The 23,473-nt window shown below is 44.5% G+C and overlaps 1 protein-coding gene across 11 annotated transcripts in view; it reads left to right on the forward strand.

Moving 5' to 3' along the window:
• Window positions 1-23,473, forward strand: part of MAST4 (microtubule associated serine/threonine kinase family member 4) — a 1,731,733-nt gene that overhangs the window by 1,619,564 nt on the left and 88,696 nt on the right. For all 11 annotated transcript variants that reach the window (XM_085631988.1, XM_085631996.1, XM_085632003.1 and 8 more), the window contains 4 exons: window positions 1,367-1,575; window positions 8,030-8,168; window positions 15,413-15,545; window positions 17,226-17,391. In XM_085631988.1, coding sequence (XP_085488114.1) covers window positions 1,367-1,575; window positions 8,030-8,168; window positions 15,413-15,545; window positions 17,226-17,391 — 647 coding nt within the window. The remainder of the gene's footprint in view (window positions 1-1,366; window positions 1,576-8,029; window positions 8,169-15,412; window positions 15,546-17,225; window positions 17,392-23,473) is intronic.

Genomic DNA, 23,473 nt, shown 5'->3' on the forward strand with positions numbered 1-23,473 from the left:
TTAGCTTCGTCTCCACTCGTTCATAAGTCCTTCAAATGCCTCATCATCCTAAATGCCACACCACCCTGAACCCCTAAACCTATTCACCTCCTCAGCCACTACCCATAATGGAACCTTAAAAACCCTCACCAGCACTAAAATCTTCCCTTCGATGAATCCTATAACCCCTCAACACACTTACACTCCACCCATCCCTGAACCCTAAAAACCTCTTTATTTGCGAAACTCAAATTATTCCTGACACCTAAAAAACCCTCATCATCCTTAACATTTCCAATCCCTGATCCCAAAACCCTACAGTAATCCTAAACTCCACCCAAGTTTATTGTAATTTTGAACCTTTTCTTAAAATGATCTTTTATTTAAAATGTTTCCTTTATATTTTCATTTTGTTTTTGTATTTCCTTAAAATTGTCTTTTCTTAAAATAGATTTTCCATGATGTGGTTACCTCCAATGTGGTTTCTCTGTTTTCGTTTTCCACTAATTCACACACATCAATTCAAACATCTCCAGATGACAGGGGCACGAAAAATGCAGGATGCTTTCTTAGAATAGGGTAGTGTGAAGATATAAAGATGTTCACGCTATTACTTCTTATTTGCTAAGGAGTTGTTACTTGCAATCATGCTATGATGCATCTGCAGTTTTGACTAATTTGTTACGCAAGAGTTGTGAATAAGAAAACCTTGATTCTGGGGGTGACTGAGATTTTTCTGAGATTTTTGAGCTAAGACTTTCCTGCTCTAGTAGGGATGCTGTCACACACTTTTTTGATATTGCTGCTCAAATGGATTTCGGATCTTTTTCTATTCTGTAATAACTTTGCATTTGAGCCTTTATGGCATTTATACTGTATCGCTTGATTTTGAGGTTCTTATAATAAAATCCTTTAACTTTTCCTTCAGATCTAGAGCTTAGTTATTGAGTGTTCCCAGTTACTTTTTTTCATACTCTGCTAACTGATATCGGGGGAGGATGCCTTTTTACACAGTAATTTTGCATGGCAGAAACGTATGAGGTAAACATTTTAAGATTTTTAAATTTGGGGGTGTCCTAAAATATTGGTTGATGGTTTTTGCTCCCATAGATCTTAGTCACCCTATACATGTTGCCCAAAAAAGAAAACTTCTGATATGAGGATTCACTAGTCCACACCCAGTACTCATATAGCTGAAGATATGCACTATATGCCTCACAAGGGGTATGGAAAGTGCTACATGAATACCATTCCAACATGTGATTGAACTAAAACAATTAAAGTATTCTGTTTTCACCACAAAAGGTTGTTTCCAACTGTATGTAGTCAATTAAAAACAATGAATCTCATGTTTGTCTTTTTTCTATTTCTCTGCTCTTGTTTTCAGTGCTGTTTACTTTGTGCGCCACAAGCAAACGAGACAGCGATTCGCCATGAAGAAAATTAACAAACAGAACCTGATCCTCAGAAACCAGATTCAGCAAGCCTTCGTGGAGCGAGACATCCTCACCTTTGCCGAGAACCCATTTGTCGTCAGCATGTACTGCTCATTCGAGACAAGGCGCCACCTTTGCATGGTTATGGAGTATGTGGAAGGTGTGTGGAAACGGGGAAGGTTTTATGTTTTCATGTGTGCAAGAGAAACACAGTGTACTTAGCCTCTGAAAGCGGCGAGGGCTCTGTGCTCGCTATATACCTGAAACCCAGCAACGTGGCTAGAAAAATATTTGCACTTCTAATAACACCGGATTTCTAGCAGATTGTTTGTCTTTCTGTAATAAAGGAAGCCATTCGCTCATTTTAAGGTTGTTTTATTCAATAATTGCAGCAGAAGCTTACAGCATTCAGTGCTAATATTCCTTTTTGTGTCCTTATGACCTATTCATCAGTAGTATTTTAATTCTCGAATGGGGTTTTCTCTTTTTAGAGTGGTTTGTCCAGCGGAATCATAGTGCCTAAGGGCAGCACCAGCGTTCTTACTATTAGTCAATTCAAGAGGAATGTTATTTGAAGGACTGAGAGTTACCAAACAAAAACTCAGCAATATTTCGAGGCATAGAAACACAGTGGTCAGGGGGACAATTGATGATATTGGGTGCTCTTTGATGTGCTGATTGATGCAGTTAGTATTTTCTATGAACAGGCTTTTAGTTGTCCGTCTTTATTTTCAGTGAATTCTAGTTCGAGTGGAAGGTGTTTACTTTGTTTGATTCTGATGCAGACAATGCAACACATACCAATCTTCTTGGTCCTACAGGATAGTGATTATTGCAACAGTCTGTTGTAAGTGCATTTGTTAGCCAAATTGGTGGGTAGTGTGGGCTTTTATTGTACCATAGTAAAAGTATTAAGAAATTAGGGAACTCACGGACTTCCTGTACTTTAGACTCTAGAACTGAAGAGAGAAAAAGGGATCCATGTTGCCAAGTCAATGAGACCTCTGTTGTTTTTATGATGGGTTTAGGTTGTAGGGTTGCCGAACACAAGGAGCCTTTACGTTCGCTATCGCGTTTTAGGGGTCTCTGCACTTATTTGAAGTTGTACATTCCTACTTCAAAAGCATTGATTAAAGAAAATTTAGTTAGCAATCTTCATTTTACTTCTAAAAGTTATATTTATTATGTCATTCTATCAGATTCTTGTTAAGATGTCTTAAATTGGCCCAGATGGTGGGAAAGACGTTTATTATACACTACTGGTAATATGGTTTTAATTGTGAGGCCTGCCCCTTGGATTAACTAGTGCATTTGTGCACAATAATTTATTTCTTGCATTATCACAGCTTTCTTGCAATTTATTCTATCTGTTAAATACCCAAATCATTCTGGATATTGTTTATAGATAGTCTTGAAATTGAGCAAACAAAAGTGGGGAAATTAAAGTAGTTTGTTAATTTTTGATCCTGAAGAGCTTCTAAGGTTCCTGAAACTAGTGGGTGAAGCTGTAGCTGAAAATGCTATTTACATTCCTACGTCTTGACCGTCACTTCTCACTGTTTTGGTTGTTGTTACCAAGGCATAAATCCAGTTTGAAGAAACCTTACTTTGATATACATTTTTGACCAGAATGATAACCTAATGTAAGGTGAAACACAAAATATTTTCCTGACAAATTGAAAAAAATAAAAAATGATGTCTGGGAGAGGGGAGAGATTCCTGGTTCGGGGTTAAAAAGTAAATATTTACAAATACCCTATAAATGTTCCCAATTTCCAAATTAATTTTGAATTGTAGAAAAAGGAAAAGGTAAAATTACTTGTAAAAATGGAGATGAGATTAAAAATGGTAGTTCTTCGTCACTTCAAGAAACAATTGTTCTTTTTTATTTCCGAAATAGAAAATTGATTTCGTGCACACATCAAAACTCTCATCTGAAAGTGCAAATATGGGAAAAGATTTTCTAGGGAGATGAGGAGGGTGGAGGTTTAAAGGAGATGAGTGACTATAAACTGAGTTTAAATAACAAAAAACATGGAATAATGCAGACAGGGAGGAAGCCTAGTGCAATATCTGTAAGAGGAATATGAAGGGCTGTATTAATATTTGGGGTTTGTCCCATTGGGTGTTGAAGGGTAGGAGAACTGGAGATGAATTAATGAGAGCATGCAGTGGTTTTTCGCTGCCAAAAGAGAAAATAAACTTTGACATCATGATGGTATTTTGAGAAGAATCCATCAACTCTCAGAAAAAAGTTATATAATAAAACTTCAAGTTTAATTATCCAGATTGGATTCAAATATAATGATGTCCATCACGTTAACAAGTGAAAGCTTCAAGCAGCGTCTGCTATGGCTCCCTCGGTTCCTATTTTCCCATCTGCTTCTTGCGTCTGCAAGCTGATTCACTCACTTTCCAGGTCATGGTTCCTCTATTTGCGTGCAATCTTTTCTACCATGTACCATTTTTTTTAGAAATCTTAATTTGGGTAAAAAAGTGAAATGCTTCAGTGTGAGAAAGTGGGTTGGTGGTTGATGGGGGTGGAAATCCTACTCAAGCAACAGCCACAATCCTCGTCAGAGTGAGCCACAAAAGTCACTAAATTAACCTGTGCTTACCCCTTTGGTAGCTTGGCACAAAAGCAGTCAGTCTTAATTTGGAGGTAATTTAGAGGTAATATGTAAGGTATTTATTCAACATTCACACAGTAATAAAGTAAAAACAGAACACAAGAAAATTCCCACACCAATTTAGAAGAATATGGTAACACCAAAACAGCAAGAATCCAATCAGTAGAACCAGTGATATGCTGTTTTAAAGATTTAATGTAGGTATAGCTAATAAAAGCACAATTGACACTCGCTGTCAATTGGTTATGCAAGAGTTAAGGCCGACCGTAATGGAGCACGGGCCGGAAACAAGGACGGGTTAGTGGCACTCAAAAAGTTACTTTCTACAGTCCAGCATGAAGAGTTCTGTTTGTGGTCGAGGAGGCCGCGAAGAGCAGGGAGAGGGTCACAGATGGTCATCGCTGTAGTCCAAAGAACAGGCTGGGCATTGCACATGGCTGTTACTATAGCACGAAGATCCTATTAGACATTGCAGGCGGTCGTGCTGGAGATTAGTGTTCGTAGTTACCGTGGGCTGTCGATGTTGTAGCATGAAGTGCAGTTCATGTGTTGCCAGTCATCGATGTACCACGAAGAGTCAGGTTCAACAGAGCTTCACACTGGCTGACGGCAAGATCTTGGCGTGAACTGACCCGTTCGCTGTGGCGAAGATCCCAAAACATCAAGATTTTGCCTTTTCTTAAAGGAGGAGCTCAACTGATGCCACACCAAGGCTCTAGGACCTGGAAGGAAAATCTTGGAGATCAGGAACTCACTTCAGCAGAGGCCAGCAGGGCTCAGGCCTGTACAGTTGCAGGTCAAAGCAGGGCCAGTGTAGCAGGTCAGCTGTGCAGTTGCAGGGAGACCTTAGGAACTTGTTGTGTCCTTGTAGCTCAGAACAAGAGGCCAGCTAACTAGCCTTTGAATTCACTCAGATAGCCTAGGATAAAGTACCTTGTGTCCTGGGCATTGAGATGCGAATTCCTGGCGTTGAGCTGCGTGGGTCGGCGTCAAAGAGTCATTGAAGAGCTGCGATGCAAGGTCCAGTGTCGAGATGCGTTGTGCAGCGACAGAGCTGAAGTGCTGTGATGGGAGCTTGCGATGCGGGGTCCTTCATTGCTGGGGAAGCCACTGGGGCTGTGAAGATTTGCGCTGCATTGCATCGGCACCAAGGATGAGCTGCATTACGCTGGGAGGGGGACGATGTCGGCATCGAGCTGCGTCACCGGCAAAGGAGTCGCCAAGTCTTGCAAGGAGTTTCACTACGATGCCTTGATGTCAACAACGAGATGCGTCAAGATGAGTGGAGTTGCTTCGACTTCAAAGGAGTCTGTTATGTCCCTGTGGCTTGAACAGGGGGCCAGCCGACTAACCCTTGGAGGTTTCCTGGAGTCCTGGGTCCACACAGGCAGGCTGGATTCAGCAGGTAGCTCACAGCAGCGCAAGAGTCCTGGTGCAGTAAAAGAAGACCTTGGGCAGCAAAGCCGGCACAATAGGCTAGTGTAAAGTTCTTTGTGTGTTAGTGGAGGCAGGGTCTTTGAAGTGTAACTGTGACAGGTGACAACTCTGCCCTTCTCATAAAGTCAATATTGCCCATCCTGCCAAACACATGGACCCTCTATTGTGTGGCTGTCTGGGAAGAATATATGAAGGTCAAGTGCTATCCACACCTAGTCGTGTGACCCAGGAAACATGGCTGTAGGCACCAAATGGTTAGGGCAAGAAAATGGCAACATTTAAAAGTGGTGTTGTCATAATTGTGTCTTAAAATCTGACTTTACCGTTGAAAGGGGATTTAAATTGCAATTACTCAGACACCAAACATGGCATCCCCATCGTCTCCCAAACAAAAGCTATCGCTTATTAAATGTAATAAGGTAACACAATGTTATCCTATGGGAGAGGTAGGCCTTGCAATAGTGAAAAACAACTTTGTGAGTTTTCCACTACTAGGACATATGAACACAAATGTACCTGTGCAACCTTTTTAAGTAGAGTGCACCTTTTCCTATAGGGCTGTTTAGGGCCTACCCTAAGGGTGGCTTGTGAATTGAAAAAGACGATTTAGAGCTGGCAAAAGCATTTTTTGGCCAGCATGAAAAGGCAATTTAAAACTGCACAAAGGCTTCAATGACAGACCTGATGGATGTTTAAAAGTGCTACTTAAGTATGTAGCACAGTAGGTATTGCAGGTCCACTAGAAGCATTTAAATACTTGGAGGTTGTTTCCTGAAATGCCATATCCTTTCATGGAAATGCAATCCCTAAGAGTCATTAAAATCCTAGGGTTCTTCGTGGAAAATTAAATCCAGTGGAAGGCACAGGCTCAGGTCTGAGCTACGCCTAGTTACATAACACGCTGTACGGCAGTAACTGAGGTGTGAAGGCAAGGTGGGAGGATAAAATAGGACAGTAGCTTAAAGAGCATGAGAGCCTTTCCGTCTTGCTTCTTAGCAAGCCCTCCTCCTTATACTCATAAGTGATTAGGGTCAGAAGAAAAGGGAACTAAGGAGTAAAAGTGAACATTTCACACCTCTTAGTCCTTTCTACCACCTGTTCCTCCTCTGTGTGAATATGTAGTTTCAGAAATATTGTGGGAGGGAAGGGTTAAAAAAAATGGAAAGTAAATAAGGAAAAAAGGATTGACCTCTGAGTCATAAGAACATCTCAGTCAGAAGAATGGAATCCTCATAGAGTAGAGAGAGAAAGTAAGACACCAGAGACATTAGAGGCTCAAAGTCTACATAGTGGGCTTTTTGAGTCAGACCTCTGCTTATGTTTAAATGGCTTTGTCATCTCACTTACCTGCTCCTGATTCAATGGTTTTCCTCCCTATTCTTGTGTTTGCCCAGCCAGCAGCAATTGGGCCTCACACTGTTCTGATTTGATAAGTTGTATCCTTTGACCAAGGGAATCTTTTTTTTCTTTTGTATGGAGCACTGCTTGGGAATGTAAGTGTTTTTTCCCTTTAAACTGTTTCCCAGACGCCATCCCACATGCAATTGTTTACTGCCCCCTACCTTCAATGCTCCCACCCCCATAACAATGAGTTGGTCACTCTTTCAACCCTCACTTGCCCTGCTCCCTGATGCTGTCCATCAGTGGTGATTTTTAATATTTTTTATTTAACCATAGAATGGCATCTGGAAAGCATTGCCAGGCAGACTTCCTCTCTCTCTTTTCACAATTTGCCCAAGTGTTTTTTTTATTAATATTAAATTTCCCAGTCTTACATGGTTGTCCTCCATGTTAGATCGGATAAGTTAACAATGATATTTGCTTTAGGATGCGTGCATGCATCATAACACACGTATATGCATGCATACACATTGGTGGCCATTTTGGAAAGGATTTTGTTTAATAGCAAGCCTATTGGCAGGTGTGTGCAGGCGTCTTAATGCTTGGACACGGATGCAACTGGAAAACAAATGTTGGCAAAGCCAACAGCTCGGCACATTACAGCCATGACTTAATGGCTTTGCAAAAGCTTATTATTATTAAGGCACCATTTTTAGAAATAGAAGACAAAGGTCCAAATTCTACTGGGTCCACGTTCCGAAGTATATGGTAACGTTTGCCCCTGTAGGGGTTTCTTTCGCTACACATTGGAAGAACTAATACAACCATCACATTCAACGATGTATGAACCTGGTGTGAAGTAATACGCGCTCTCTGTGTATTGCTTAAATCTAGATGTATTCCTGTACAGCACCACCCATAACATCGTCCTCCCAGCACCCGCCTGGTGACAACACCATCGTTCCAAACTGGAATGTGGCGTGCACACCATAGCAGCGCAGCGCAAGCGCATATAAACACAACACCTGGGCCTTAACATTTACTTGTGTGCTGCGTGGCACTAGCTATGAACGGGGCAATAAAACTGATGTGATTTCTGATATTCCCGTAATGCATCTGCATTCTCTTTGGACCAATGAAATGCCGCTGATTCTTATTGCAAGGATGTTGACTGATTCCCCGGTACCTCTTTTGCCTTTGACATAGGTGGAGACTGTGCAACCTTACTCAAAAACATGGGGCCCCTGCCTGTGGACATGGCGCGGATGTACTTTGCGGAGACGGTGTTAGCCTTAGAGTATCTTCATAACTATGGAGTTGTGCACCGAGACTTGAAGCCTGACAAGTGAGTACTGTGCAGTCATACATCATGCTATATCAGTCAGAGGGGAGCATTTTAAAGTGAGAACCACCCACCTCGAAGGGGCAGGGGTCTAATGAGCATTAGCATGTTTATTGAGAAGGGGCAGGGGTCTAATGAGCATTAGCATGTTTATTGAGAAGGCCTCTGGTGGTTTCCCTGATTTCATGCTGTTGTATAGTTTTAGGGCGCCTGTAATCCCGGAAATGCCACACAGCATAGGCATTTCGTGAGAGGCCCTCTTTAAATCCTGGGAAATGGATAAACGGTTTGCAGTAAAAAAAAAAAAGGCAAACTTGCAGTTTCTCGCATCTGCCTGTTCTGCTCCGCCTAGCCGATTATGCTTGTATAATTGCTCTTTGATTATTATGTATTTTTATTTCAGGCCTGTCTGAACAGTACTCATGTTGCAGGGACATGTGCGCTGTATTGCTTAGACCTGCATATGTCTCTTCCTGATAAGCAGCGTGGCAGAGTGCTGCCTGCCCTGGCTCCTTTGCATGTCTTGTGTGTGCAACATTGAAACCAACTTTGCAGATTCGAATGCATCAGTTGAAGCACTTTTCTTCGTGGAAGCCAAATGGCCTTTATAAAAGCCGGCCTGCGCCGCCATTTTGCCAGTTTGTGGTTCCTATTCTGGGAGTAAGCTTCTTTTCCGGCAATTGATTCAAGTTATTAAAAATGTTCTGCACAACACAATCCATGACCCTAGACCTGGGCAGCAGATTGTTATAGACCTTCCCAAGTGTATATAGGTTTCTGCTCGCTTTTTATGCAGACATGTTAGAGCGACGCCCAATCTACTGCAACTGCTGAGGGTTGCACTACGTACACCTTAAAATCATATGAGCACAACGGGGTAGATGTCTGAATTCATCTATACGTATGAGGGTCCCACGAAGCAGCCTAACCCTTGCCTACATAACCGTGTGTCCAAGCCGTCTACCTTCCAAGCATTTACTCACTCCTGGAGAGTGGTAGGGCCTTCCCACTGAGCCATTCAAGTGATGCGTTGTATTATTAGGCAAGCGCTGTCACAGCCTGGTAGGAAGAAGGACACTCACCCTGCCATAGAAACTACGACAAATACCTCCCTGACCTTATTTGCATGTTATTAGCCGTTCCCACTCAATTAATGAGACCGCTCTTGGCAGGTCCGTCAGAGTCCACCATGTTCTCTGGGTACACCATGAGAAAGCACGTTTCCTGTAAAACGTACACATTTTAGGAGTGCACCACTTGTGTTGCTGTGATATTAAGGGCCAGATGTACGACCCTTTTTAGCGGTCACAAACGGGAAATTGGCCCGTTTGCGCCTGCTAAAATGGTGTGTTGTATGTACAAACCCTATTTTGCAAATCGGTACCCAAATAACCAACTAGCAATATAGGGTTTGCTAGTTGCTATTAGGAAGGGGCGTCCCTTTGTAATAGCGAGCCGCACTGGTATATATGATTGTTTTGGGACTGCAAATGCTGGAGCAAAACAATCTCAGTTACCACCTACTTCAGGTAGGTGGAAAGCCAGTCACAAATGGAATGGGGTCTCCAAGGGACCCCTTTCCCTTTGTTTAGTGCAGCGAAAATATTTTTTGGAGCAGGCAGTGGTTCCATGGAACACTTCCTACTCATAAAATGAAACCAAAACGCTTAATTTTTCTTTTTTAAATGCATCCTGTTTTCCCTTAAGAAACACGGGATGCATTTAAAAAAAAAAAAAAAAGCAGTCGCAGACATGGTGGTCTGCTGACCCCAGCAGACCACCATCCCTGTGAGTGCTGGCCATTCCCAATGGGTCGCAAATTGCGACTTGCCTCATAAATATTACTGAGGCAGGTCATTTGCAATCCATTTGGTAATCGCAAACAATGTCTCATACACTGTTGTACATTCAGTTTTGAGAGTCGCAAATTGTGAGTCACAAAACATCGCAATTTGAGACTCGCAAAATGGAATGTTCGCACATCTGGTCTTTGGTCTTTATTTACTTCCCTTTAGAGATTCCCAAGCCTGCTAGGAGTGCTTCCAAGCTGTGCCTAGCATCAGGGCGATTGTACCAAACTTCTCAAGAGCTTTCTTGGGACATGCTCTTGTTACTACCTGGTCAGAGATCTTTAGGTGCTCCTCTGTGCCATTACCTTCCTAACAACCGGAACCTCTATGCCCTTGGTTCAGTGTGCTGGCTATGGAAAGCCGCGCTGCGTCTGTGCTGAGCTCATAGCATTTGTAACCATGTTGCAAACAAACATACAGGCTTATTAGAAATGTTACTTGTAAAATCTCCGGCATATTTATGAGAGTCCCTAAAGAAAAAGATAAAATGTCTACTACAATAAATCCCGGGATGTTGACCAACATCCGGATCCTTCCACCCGCAGTCACGCATACGTTATTAGCTTCTGCAAAAGCAGAAATTATCTTTTCTTTCCATTTGCTTCTGGGCTACAAAATACACAGCACAACAGTTCTCCAACAGAATGAAAATAACTATATTGAGAAAAATAAAATAGTTCATAATCTACTTCATGTAAGAACAAAATGTTATTATTTTGACATTCATGTGCACAGTATGTTGGGGGGCGTATTTGTATCCAATGGCTGAGGCCCGTTCATCCCTTAAAAATAAAATTTAGATTAGTGCAGCATATCAGAAGAATATGTTGTCTTGGGATCTGCTTCTTGCAAAAGACAAGTCGGTCTGACTAGGGGTTCTGCCCGAACAGTTTTCATGTCTCCCAAACACTCCTAAAAGGAGATGCTACTCTTCTGAGTAGTGGTCACAGAGTTTTGACTGCTAAACGCTTGGATATGTGACTGTATGGCAAGAAGCAGGTGGAAGAGACCTTCCCTTGAAAAAAGACACCTTAAAGCCCACCTTCCATGTCCCTTAATTCATCCTATACGTAAAAATGATTAGACCTCTGCTGGAGACCCTGAGTGATATGTTCCACTGCATACTTGAACCTAAATAACACCACAACCCTTTGTTTTAATGAATCTTCAGTATGCCCTAAAGCACACATGCATGCTTGGACATGGGGCTAAAAGTTGGGAACATTTCTCGGACGTGCTGTGTGGTTTGCATTGTTTGCATTTAATTTTCAAGTAATATTAAAAAACTACTTAGCAAAAGATCCAATGATCTCTTTCTAATCAAACTTTTTAACATTTACCCTAAATTCCTATCTTCCCGGTCTACGAAATTACATATAGTGTTCTAATTCCTTTTTTAAATTTTTAAGGTTTACTTGCAACAAAATTTGAAAACAACCAATAGCAGCAGATCATACACCCCCTACCTAAAACAGTATTCGGCATCTCAAGAATATCCTATCACGCGCCAAAGGTCCAGTGGTGCAGTCATAACCATGATGACCAGTGAAGGATGTGCACAAGCAAGTGATATGCTCAAGAGCATAGCCACGGCAGCACTGACTGCATGGGAATCCATTCGGCTTGTCTCAGGCACATGTTGGTGAATGGGTCCACCATGTTAAATTGAGATCTTTTTGTTATTGCATAGGTACGCCCACGGGGGTGCTATTTGCCTCTTGGGCGTGCTGTGCCAAGTTGATGTGAGGCAGTGGTCTCATGTCCTTTGTTACATATAGCAATGCCTTTCAGCCAGGATGCAGGAGCTCTCATCCAGGCTACAGCCACACAGCGTCTTGTCAGCAGTAGCGCCAAGGCTGCAGGATTTCTGATGTTTTGAAGATCCATCCTAAAATCGTCAGCACAGAGGAGGATGTACGTTTACTTACAAAAATCTTAGATAGCATTTTGCCACTTTTCCCCAAAAGGCTGTCCATCCAGGAGATACCATGCAAAATGAAGGAAGCAAGCCTTCAGATACTGACATCTGTGGAATGTCTTAGGCAGGGATCAAATCTGTGTAGAGTGACAGGTGTAAAATGTACAAAATATATGAATTTAAATGTAACAATCTGTGCCTAATATTCATAGAATCATGCCCTGTTTGGGCACAACTAGAGCCAGCACTTACCAGTGAGCACTTATCCTGCCTGCCCCTTTCAGTCTGCAGATATGGAACAAACAATAAACAAAGAAAAAGTGGCTCCAAACAATAAGCATTACCCGAGGAGTCACACGGTGTTTTTAAAAGAACCCTCGCTCACCAACCTAGTTGGTGACGTGCTTCATCATAGGGTTCCCACCCGAGGGGCCGAGTGCCTCTCGGGTGTGCTACGACGCCTGATTACAGTGGAGCAGGTTTTTTTAACTGTGCAGGGAGTGAAAAATAACACAGTGAAAATTAAAATGACCTCCTTTACTTGTCCTAAATGAATTTAACCCCTTCGCTGCGGCGTGAATTCCGCCGCAGCGCTGGGGGGGTTTGGGGTGAGCGCGGCGCCGCCATGCTCATGACGGAACCACGCCATCATGAGTCACGGGCGAGCTGTGCTCATGACAGCGTGGTTCCTTCATGACTCCACCCACTTGCGCTGATCGCCCGCACAGGCGGGGAAACAGCGCCGCGTGGGAGGAGCGGCCGCCAACGGCCGCAGCATGACGGAACCACTCCGTCATGAGCACACGGCGCCCGTGGCTCATGACGGAGTGGTTCCGTCATGAGCATGCAAGGGGTTAATAGTGGAGAAGTAAAGTAAGATTAAAAGGTGGTAAGAGCGGATGTTTAGTTGGTTTAATTGACCAATGATATCCTAGGTGAGTAAGTGATGGCCGGTCTACATGTTTCAGCCTCCATACGCAATTAACGAGGCTTTCGTCAGGACCAGGTATGCACGCTAAGGTGCACCCTTACCTGTGGCAGAGTTTACCGTTAGACTTATGGTTTTGGACCTTCAGTGTTGTCTGAAGGAAAAATAAATTGGAAAGAGAAAGCAGTCATGGTAATTACACCCTCTGGTTAGTTGACTATGACGTGGCTATATCAAGGTGCAGTGACACACGTGTTGTCATATGTGCAGCTCATCCATGTACTCAACAGGCTATAGTGCCTATCGTGAACTGCGTTGGTATTAGCACTATCCATTCATTCAGCTCGGAGATTACGTATTTGCCAGGAATTGCGTTAATTTAGCAAATTATTCAGTACATTGTGCTGTATTTCAAATTCATGGGCCACTCACTCGTAAAATACGTGTGGTTGGCTTTGACAATCCCATTGTGATTTAGAGGGAAGATAATTAACCACGACCGAGTCGGCAGGGTGAAGCTTGTAAATACTGACAAACTCCTAAAAAAGTGGGGGAGAAAAAGGCTTACATAGGTTGTAAAAGACTGTTACCCCATGGATCCTAGCGGGGCACGGTGGACTATTGTCACACACTGTATTGGAAAGCAAGATAGTATTTTAGGCAAATGGGAAAGAACGGCAAGTCAAGGAAATACCTCAAAGTAGGAGCATACAGTGCCATACTCACAACGCCAAATCCAAGCGCCTGCTCGACGCCTGGTTCATAAGGGACCCCGAGGATGCGGGAGAGTCCCTGGCCGGCGTATTTAAAATGCCTTAGCTGTGGTCAGAGGCGTGCCGCGTCAACACTCAAAACGTGGCAGCGTGTAACGTCCGCGTCATCACGTGTGCCTCCCCACATAAATGATTCCTCTTACTTTTGTGGCTATTACAGTTTGACATCATACATGACAACCCTAAGATACTGCACTTTGGTGGACAGATCGATGTCTCCTTTGTCAGCCTGGCAATGAACAATAAAGACTCACATTATACAAAAAGTAAAATGGGGTTAGCATTCTATTAATTGTTTCTAGGGAGTCGCGCCTACATTCACACATGATGACACGGGCGCTACTCGCACGCTACACGCGGCCACGTTTTGCGTGTTAATGCGGCATGCCTCTGACCACAACTATGGTATTTTAAATACGCCGGCCAGGGACTCTCCCGTGGCATCCCCACTTCTGCTGTAATAGGAAGGCGCAAGTCGAGGGGGCTACCAGTAAACCATTTCCCAGAGATCTAGACACAGCAGTGATGTCCTTACAGGTCGTCGATCCGGCATTTTTCACTAGTGGTGTAACGAGAGCCCCCACCTTGAAAAGCACACGAAGGGGAGGCCCATGGCCCTCCACCTACCACTTTGGCCCTCCGCCAAAATATTGAGTGTGTCAAACTAGCACTAACTGGTCCCAGACCCAATGAGTGTACTGTGCTGAGGGGACCCCTGGAGCTCAACCCCCCACACTGCAGGGGCTAATGTTACACCACTCGTTTCCACAGGCTCCTAAAGATGGCTGCCTATCCTGCGGCTGCCCTCTCTCTTGAGTCCGCCCCCTCCTTGCTTCCACGAGACCCAGCACTCCTCACACCTTCAGTGGCAAGAAGCACGGTGCATTGTAGATCATGTAATCGCACTGTCCCAACGCCACCCCAGAGCTCATCCAGTACAGCAGATGGAACAGAGGTAGAGTCCTTGGCTCTCCAGGGGCCCCTGTCACTGCTGGGTCTTACAGGTTTCTGCCTGTCCCGGCGGATCATGACTAGAACCACAGTGGTTAGTAGTGTGCCTGTAAGGCCTGCCAGGCACCCAGGTCATGCCCCAGCCTTCCCCTGCGCCATGTACCAGGCATCCACTGTGAACAGGATCATTGGACACATTAGTCGCTGTAGTAGGAGCAGAACTCCACATTGAAGCAGGTCATGTGGGCTGGCAGCCTGGCTAGCCCCCATCTTCAGGATCCTAATTGCAAAATGTTAGGGCTCCTCCGCAAACTTGTTTTAGTGCCATCAGTTATTTAATCAGGCGTGTACCCCACAAACATTTGCCTAGTCTTTCGACTGAGGTTTAGACATTTTGGCGGTATTAAAGAGGGAAATGCATTTTGTTGTTTTACCTGCACGGTTGCTTTGTTGCTCTCTTTTGGTGATTCACACTGCATCCGGTAAACCACGGGTCAATATCTAGCCTACTTTTGGTCTCCGGCCATTGACAGTCGAACATTGCTTTTCGTGTTGTGTCGCTTTGGTTAAGGATGCTGCTCGCTGTAAGTGAAGGACGCCTGTTCATTGTCACTTCATTCTGCTCAGATGACAGACTGTTCCCCAATCCTGCTGATGGTGCCTGGGCGCGTTCCCCTTCATGGGCTCGGGTACCGCGACCTTCCATTGAGCACACAGACGATGACCCCTGCAGGGTGCCTCTAGGTTGCCGTCGTACTGTTGCCGGCTGTTGCTGAAATGAACGATGTGTTGACCATAAAATAACAGTGTAAATATCTGATTTGCAGTTTATTGGTAACATCACTGGGACATATAAAGCTGACAGATTTTGGGCTGTCGAAAGTGGGACTGATGAGCATGACGACCAACCTTTACGAAGGTCACATCGAGAAGGACGCCCGCGAGTTCCGAGATAAGCAGGTACGTCATTCTGTTGTCGTCAGTGGTCACTGCATGCCCTGCTTTCAAAGGCGTCGCAATGGCGCTTTTCCCTGCAGTTTTTTGTAGTACTGTATGACCTGCGTCGAGGCGCTCATTTGTCATTGCTGTGGTGAATTATGGCTCGGTGTCATCGGACACACAGGCCCAGTCCATTGGCGGGCGTTGCTGCTTTCTACTGATGGATGCCTCAGCTAGGTGGAGTGAAAAATGAAATCTGGAACCTTCCTTCTGATGTAGGAAGGCTGCCCTTTCTACCTTTCTAGCAAATGCTATATGCTTATAGGAAGTGGATCCCTGCAGTGCAAGGATGTATAATTCTTGTTCAACCATGGCAACACCTGATGTCAATCATCCAGTGTAGGAAACACTTGGAAATCATGTCACACTAGTTTTGTACCCAGCAGTCACACTTTTCTACCGTTTCACCTCCCGTTTCCACCTTTTACCTCCTTGCTGCCTGAGGCTACTCATCATAAAGCAACCAATCACCTCTTGTGGAACCTTTGGCAGCAAATCAGGAAACAGCCTCTTATGCCACATTACTGTAAATAGCAAGCGCCTTCATCACATGTAGAATGTGTCCCTTAGTATGGTTTCACGGTGCGGACACAGGAAACACATAGTTAAAACACAATACATTGCCAACATAGCCCCATCAGTTTTGCGACAGTATAAAGCTTTGCTCGCTTGTTTCTGAGATGGAAATGCTGGCGCCCTGCACTTGGACGACCATGATGGGAGGCACATTAGCATCCAGAGGCAGGCAGAGGAGCTTGTGAGTGGGAGGCTGTTTCTAGGCACCTCAGAGTACTGTCATGGGGCTGTACAGATTGTTCCAGGTTCCCCCTCGGCATTATGGTCTATTAGTGAGATGAACGATCTAATTGTGCGCAAGCGAGAATGTGAGGAAGACAAATGGGAAGCCGTCTCTGGGAGGAGCCTGGCAGTCTCTACAGAGTGCTTGCAGAACTCATGATGCATGGTCGACTCAAGGGAGCTCCAATCCAAGCCATGGCCCATTTCCCGCAAGCATGCCTCATTACTGCTTGTCCACAATCTGTGCGCTCTTGGAGTGATGTGAGCTGGGAGGAGCATGGGTTTAATTTATGGAAGGTTGTAAGCTGCATTTTGTTAAAATAGCCGCTGTCAGTACCGTGATCTTTTGACGTATGTTCTTCTGCCCACTCACTCACGGTTGTATATGGTCTCTACTGTAGCACGGCAATTACTAGCATTAGACTGTACGCATAGTGGTGTATAATTTTTTTTTTTGTGGGTTTTTATATGTGCAGGTTGCTTACCCACAGTTGGTCAATTTCCCTCTAGTTGTGGTAGATGTCTTTGCATGTCCAAGGGCTGTGTTTTTCTGTAGTTTTAAGAATTTCACTGCAGGACAGGAACCAATAAACATTCTTTTTTCATTCGAGCTTTAATTTAGTTTCTTTATTTCATCATTTTCATTACATTATCATGCAGCCTCAGTGTTATTACACATGAGGTCTACAGTTTTGAAGGAGGCTACTTTTTACCATAGTGTTTTCTTAAGAGTCAAAATAAAACAAAGTTGGTATTTTTTTTAAATGCTCATAAACAACTTAATGCTTTTTTAATGTCAATTACATTTAGTAGCCAGTAATGCTGTTGAAATATTGCCTTTAGGTCTGTGGCACCCCTGAATACATAGCCCCCGAGGTCATCTTAAGGCAAGGGTACGGCAAACCTGTGGATTGGTGGGCTATGGGAATCATTCTCTACGAGTTCCTTGTCGGATGTGTACCGTTCTTTGGAGATACTCCGGAGGAGCTGTTTGGGCAAGTTATCAGCGGTAAGTATCCGACAGGCACAAAAGTAATAGTGCACGAAAAAGAGTGTGTAAAAACATACTTCCTGCAATGTAAGTCAAAAGCATGACTTGACAAGCTCACAGATTACAGAAGATTATGGTTATGAAAGATTGGCTTGTTATGCAGAGAATCTTACTCTACCACTATTTTCCCACTATCACTGCCCATAATGACGTAATAGAAGAATAGCACCTTAAATGCAAGTTCCACCTCTATTTTCTTATTACAAGTCCCTGTTATAGTTGCTTCTTCAGGAATGTGTGAAAAAAGTATGTTAAAATGTTCCATTTTATAGCTTTACTTATAAAGCAAAATATGTAGTGTACAAGCAGTACATACAGTGAACAGCGCCTTTAAGCAATACAGTTCCGCTAATACGACTGTATAAAAGGCAAAGGTGTACAGAACAGTAAGTAATAAATAAAATACGCAGACTACAGTGTCCGATTAGATAGTTTAGAGGCCTGCTAGAGCAATAGAAAGATGAAACACATTTCAAGTAGAAATGAAATACCTAGCCCATATCTACACAGTAGACAAAGATAACTGGTACAGCAATAGAGCACGAAAGCATACGTCACTTGGAATAAAGGGTTGGACATAAACACCCAGGAATGAATGTGCCAGTCAACAAAAATAAGAACTGTGGTGGAGCATAAGGCTAGTGAAATCAAGGGGGGGAGGTTGTCGTCCTTCAAGGAAGACTGTAGCTCAGTCAGCAAAGTGTCCCAGCAGGCAGGAATCGGGTACTTAAGCAGGACCCTAATATATTTTGGGTGGAGGGCAGAAATCTCAGCCTGGGCCCAGACATCAATGGAATGGGCCCAGGCTGAGAGATGAGGAGGGGTGGGTGACCTCTGTCAATGTGTAATCAATCGTTTAGCTAGCAAAAAAGGCCAGATCCAAGATCCGCACAATTGCTTTATTTGTGTGTGTGTGTGTTGGAACATTCCCAGCAGGTACACCTCCCATGTGTGTAGTGAGGGGATCCCTTTGCAGCAGGCCCGTAGGGTTGTGATGCCCAGCCAGTACTGGCAGAGTGTGGGGCATGTCCAAAACCGATTGAAGAAATCAGCATCTGTGTTTCTGTTTTGTTACAGTGGTGTACTGTGGGACATTCTGGGTGTGTGGCAATATTGTTTGAAGTTACGGGTCCGAATGCATATTGGCCCGTGTGTGGACAGAGCCTGTTTCTTGCCATCGATAACTGTTACTCAAAGTAAATTCAATAAAAGGTTTTGAAAAAAATAAAGAACCAAATTGCACCAAGCATGAGGCAGCGGGAGCAAACAGCATCTGTGTGGTGAAAGTAGTGGTTGATTTTGTCTGGAGTGTGGTAAGCCCTGTGTAGTAAGTCGAACTGAATTAATTTAAATTGAGTGCTACGACACACCAAGGTTGGGTATGCCAGGATGTTTAGCCACTCCTTGGCCGAACGCGACAACTCATTTCTGAATCCCAATGATGATCCAGTGATGCAAGAGGTCCTGCAGCGTGTGTAGTTAATGAACTAGCAAACCATTCTATTAGATGGTTGCCCATCCCCATGACATGCAGATATCGAATCACTAGATGCATTGTGTGTTCCTGTTGAATTGCACCCCAGTGTACTTTTATCACCCAGGTAAGGGAGTTGTACAGTAGAAATTGACCTGGAGGAAGCCTGTCATCAGTGACGAGTTCCCCTGGTGGAAAGAGAATGCCATCCAGATAAAGATCACCAAGACTATGGAGTTATACTACATGCATAAGGCCCACCTCTACAAGGGAGGTGACCGTCGTACCTCTAAGAGTATCCAGCAGTGGGCGCACTGGAGCATATGGTGTCACCAAGCGAGTAAGGAAGAGGCTTTTACGGAAGCTACGACACTCAACCAACATAAGACGAGAGCGGAGCAGTACCGTTTTGGAGAAGGGTTGAACATGTTGCAGGATAAGTGTTAATTACCATGGGGGTATGTAGTTGGGGTGTCATCTAGCTAAAGACCTGACAACCATCTGGCCACCCACAGCAGCTGAGAAGCAAGATATCATGCTCAAAATGCGGTACTCCTAAGACCCCTTGATCAGTTGGGAGGTAAAGCTTAGTGAGTGCACCCCTGCGTCGTGTAGCATGCCAAATAAAGTCTCCTGTCAGTTGTACACGCAATCAAAAGAAGGGCTTGGTGACATAAAGAGGAATATGAGCAAAAAAGTACAGTAGGTGTGGCAGTCTCAATCGCTAAGGAAAAAAGTAGAGGAGACAGTGGACATCCCTGACAGGTGCACCTGTGAATTGATATAGGGTCAGAGACGAAACAGCCCATTTTTACAATAGGCAAAGATTAGATATAAAGGAGTTTAATCAAGTGGATAAAGCGGGTTCCCAGACTGTATTTCGGAGAGCCTCAAACAAATAAGTTCATTTTAGTGAATGAAAGACTTTTTCTAAATCTAACACCAGACAACCTGATCAGTGCCAGATAGCGGGAGCACACTCCTGTATGTGAAAGAGCCAGTGCAAATTGAGGGAAGTATTTGTGGCCGGTACAAACGCATTTTGGTCTGAATGAACCAGATGCGGGTCTATGAGGAGGCCAGATGATCGCTTGAATCTTAGTGAGTGTTTTGCAATCTGCATTGAGGATTGCAAGTGGTCAATAAGACTCTAATGCGGATGGATCTCCGCCAGGTTTAGGTTTGGAGATAAAAGGAGCTTCACGAAGTGAGGGTGGAAGACAGGTAGCTCTCCTGACCTCGTTGCAGAATGTCTTGAACTGCAGGGCGAGAAGGGAAGTGTACATTTTATTGAATTTTGGCAGAAGCCCATCAGGGCCTGAAGCCTTGCCCGGTGCAAGCGCACCTAAAGGTTCTTTGGTTTCAATAAGTGTGATGCCGCTGTTGAGGTCTTCCCTTTTGTCTGGTAGCATTTGGAAGAGAGGCACAATAATCAAGAAAGACTTGTCATACGCCACAGACGCAGTGTTTACCGATGTGTATAGGGAAGAATAATGCTACGTGAATTCTGCCTGTATTTCCCTCTGTGTGTGTGGATGAGAGCCCCATACTCTGTTCGTATGGCAAGTATGGGATGTTGTAGATGATCTTGCTGGACGAGCCAGGCAACGAGCGCTCCGCACCTATCCGCCTTAGAGTGTTTCTTAGCAGAATGAGCCTCATATTTGAGGCATCAAAGTCTCTCTAGCAGGGCAGCATGGTCGTGATGCACTTTATCTAGGCACTTCTTGCCCTCTGCAGAGGATTACACCTGCAACTTGTGGCTGAGTAGTGCTTCTCCACTTGGGAGGTTTCAGTGTCAAGCTTGCAGCGCATGCCCAGGGCACTGGCCGGGATATGCCTCCTGATTGCTGCCTTAAATGCATCCCACTCAATCAAGTGGTAGGAAGCAGTGTCATTGTTATTGTCAAAGTATTCTGATATGCTATTGCTGTGGGAAGCACGATTGAGGGGCCCTCCAGCGCCGCCACTTGCAGGCACCACATTGGAATAGGAGGAGGGCAGCAATCCCAGCATAATCACAATTGTTGGAAACAACATGCAAGACTAAATTTGTTGTGCCAACTAGGTGCTCAATTCGGACATGTAGATCATGAGGATGTGAGTAGAATGAATAAACTCTCAGAGGCATTGCGCAGTCGCCAGATGTCTAGGAGGCTCCAGTGATTGAACTAGCCAGACAGAGTGCATGCGTTAGACGTAGCTACAGTGCGAGGGAGTGGGGGAAAGGAAAGTTCCAATGCGACGTCCAGGACATTGTTAAAGTCCCCACTGATTAACGAGGCAAGTCCACTCTAGCGTAACAGTATCGCGGTGATAGTATCCAGTAAGGTTGCCTGCTTGGAGTTCGAAGCATATATCGCTCCAAGCAACATATGATGACCCTTCAGTTTGCCCTCAATAAAGATGCAGTGCTCCTCCGGGTCTGTAACTGTGACATCTGCAATGAAAGAAACTCCCGCTCTGATCCAGACTAAAACCCCACAAGCATATGCGGAGAAGTTAGTTGAAAATACCTAACCACTCCAGTGCTTTTGCAAAGGCCCAGCATGTGCCTTAGTTAGGTGGGCTTCTTGCAGAAATGCTATGTGTCTTGGCCTGTGGCGGAGATAGTACACAGTATATCTACGAGAAGGAGCGTGCATGCCTCAAATGTTCTCCGTAAGTATATTATTGTTAGCTATTGTGATAGCTGTCTAAGGAGTGGTATCTGGGCCTTGACAAGGTAACGGTGCAAAGCTTACCTAGGATCCTATGGTTAGAGTAGGTGCAGGCAACAATGAAAGCCAAGCAGAGGAAGAACAGGTTTTTGCCCAAATTTGTTAGCAGCTTGTGCCAGAGAAGGTGAACTAATGACTGGGTGACTGACAGCATATATGGTGTGTGAGGGTGAAAACCCCTATGTTAGGTGACTTGGGAGTGCCTAGCGCTCTCGGTGTCATCCGTAAAGGCGCAAAGCAAATGGAATGTGGAAAGCCATAAAGAAAGCTCTATGCATTAGCCAGCACTAGAATTGCAGGAGAAAAACACATGCCAACAGAATAGTGTCAAACATGTGACATAAACAGTATCCAACATACAGGCAGTCTAAGCCAGGTATCTGCAACAAAGCCATCCCTCAGCAGGTTTGAAGCATAATTTTGGAGAATGGGACCAATGGACCAATGGGAGAGAAACCGGCAGATGCCTCACCATGAGCAACATGCAGGGTTAGGAGATTGACAGGCAAACAGTTCTGGCAGAAATGGGCCCTGCATTTTGGATGGGGCTGAAGGGAGGCGTCTGCCAGGCACTGGAACCCAGGGCAACGGATATCAATGGAGCGGGCCCCTGAGCCTACGTGGCATGCCCCACAGAGTGTAAACTGTGAAATATTGTCAGGGCTCCTGCAGCCCCATAAAGCTGGAAGAGGAGAGTTCCGCTTGCAGCCATGCAAGCAGGTGGGTAAGAAGATTTTCATAATGCATCAGAACATCTAGTGTACAGGACAGCAATTACGCTAAGGAACTCTTCCGGTATAAGCAACAGGTGCTAAATTTGGTATACATGCATTCAGAGCTTCATATCCTGAGATAGAGGTTTACCACTACCAGAAAGAATTTAAAGGATATTGTCTGCTGTTTGTGGACCCATTTTGGGTGGTGAGAAGGAGGAGCCCAGTGGAGGAAAGCACCATGTCGATGACCCCTCATTGCCAGAAGAGTTAGAGTTGTCTCCGTTGTGATCCGAGGCTAGAACACTATCTTGAAATCCCGCTGCTACTTGCAGCGAATGCCGCCTCTCTTGTATAATTAGCTCCTGATTAGGTGAGCATGATGACTGCGACAACAGCTGCGGGTGGCAGATCCTAGAGTGCCAACATCGTCCACTGGAGGCCCACGACCACTCTGGCAGGAACTGCAACGAGGCGGCATCCACAGCCCGGCACCTTTCCACCCAGTCACAGGCCTCTTTTGGATCCATTAAGAAGATTGATTTACCATCTGACACCACTCAAAGTCGTGCAGGGAACATAAGAGAAAAGAACTCTGCAGACGCTGTACTTCCAGAGTGTAGTCGAAGAAAATCATCACCTGCGCATTATCCACTAATAGACTGTCAAGCCGGTGGGCCTCTTTCAGGATCACATCACGGTCCTTGTAGCAAAGTAGTTGTGCCATCAGCGGCCTCGGCGGGGCTCCCAGGAGTGGCCATCTCATCCACACATGATGAGTCCGTTCAATAGTAAAGAAGGGAGTGGAGGGAACAAAACTGTGGAACCATGCTTCCAAATAAGACCCGGCATCCTGACCCTCCGCGTTCTCAGGGAGACCTACCACTTGAACATTGTTTCTACGGGAGTGGCCTTAAGCTTCTTATGCTCTCTCCTTTAAGAAGTGAATTTGATCAAGTAGTGTGCGCAAGTGGTTCTTCATTTCCTATGTTTGCAGTTGAAAAGTGGCCTGCGACTGTTCCATAATAATGACTTTGTCAGCAAATTTGCAGTGATCGTCGTGTAATAGATTGAAATATATAACCACTGTAACAATCTTGATCTGTAATGATACTCAGAACTTTTCTGTGGCC

Source organism: Triturus cristatus, chromosome 2_1, assembly GCF_964204655.1.
Source record: "Triturus cristatus chromosome 2_1, aTriCri1.1, whole genome shotgun sequence".
Lineage (NCBI taxonomy): Eukaryota > Metazoa > Chordata > Amphibia > Caudata > Salamandridae > Triturus > Triturus cristatus.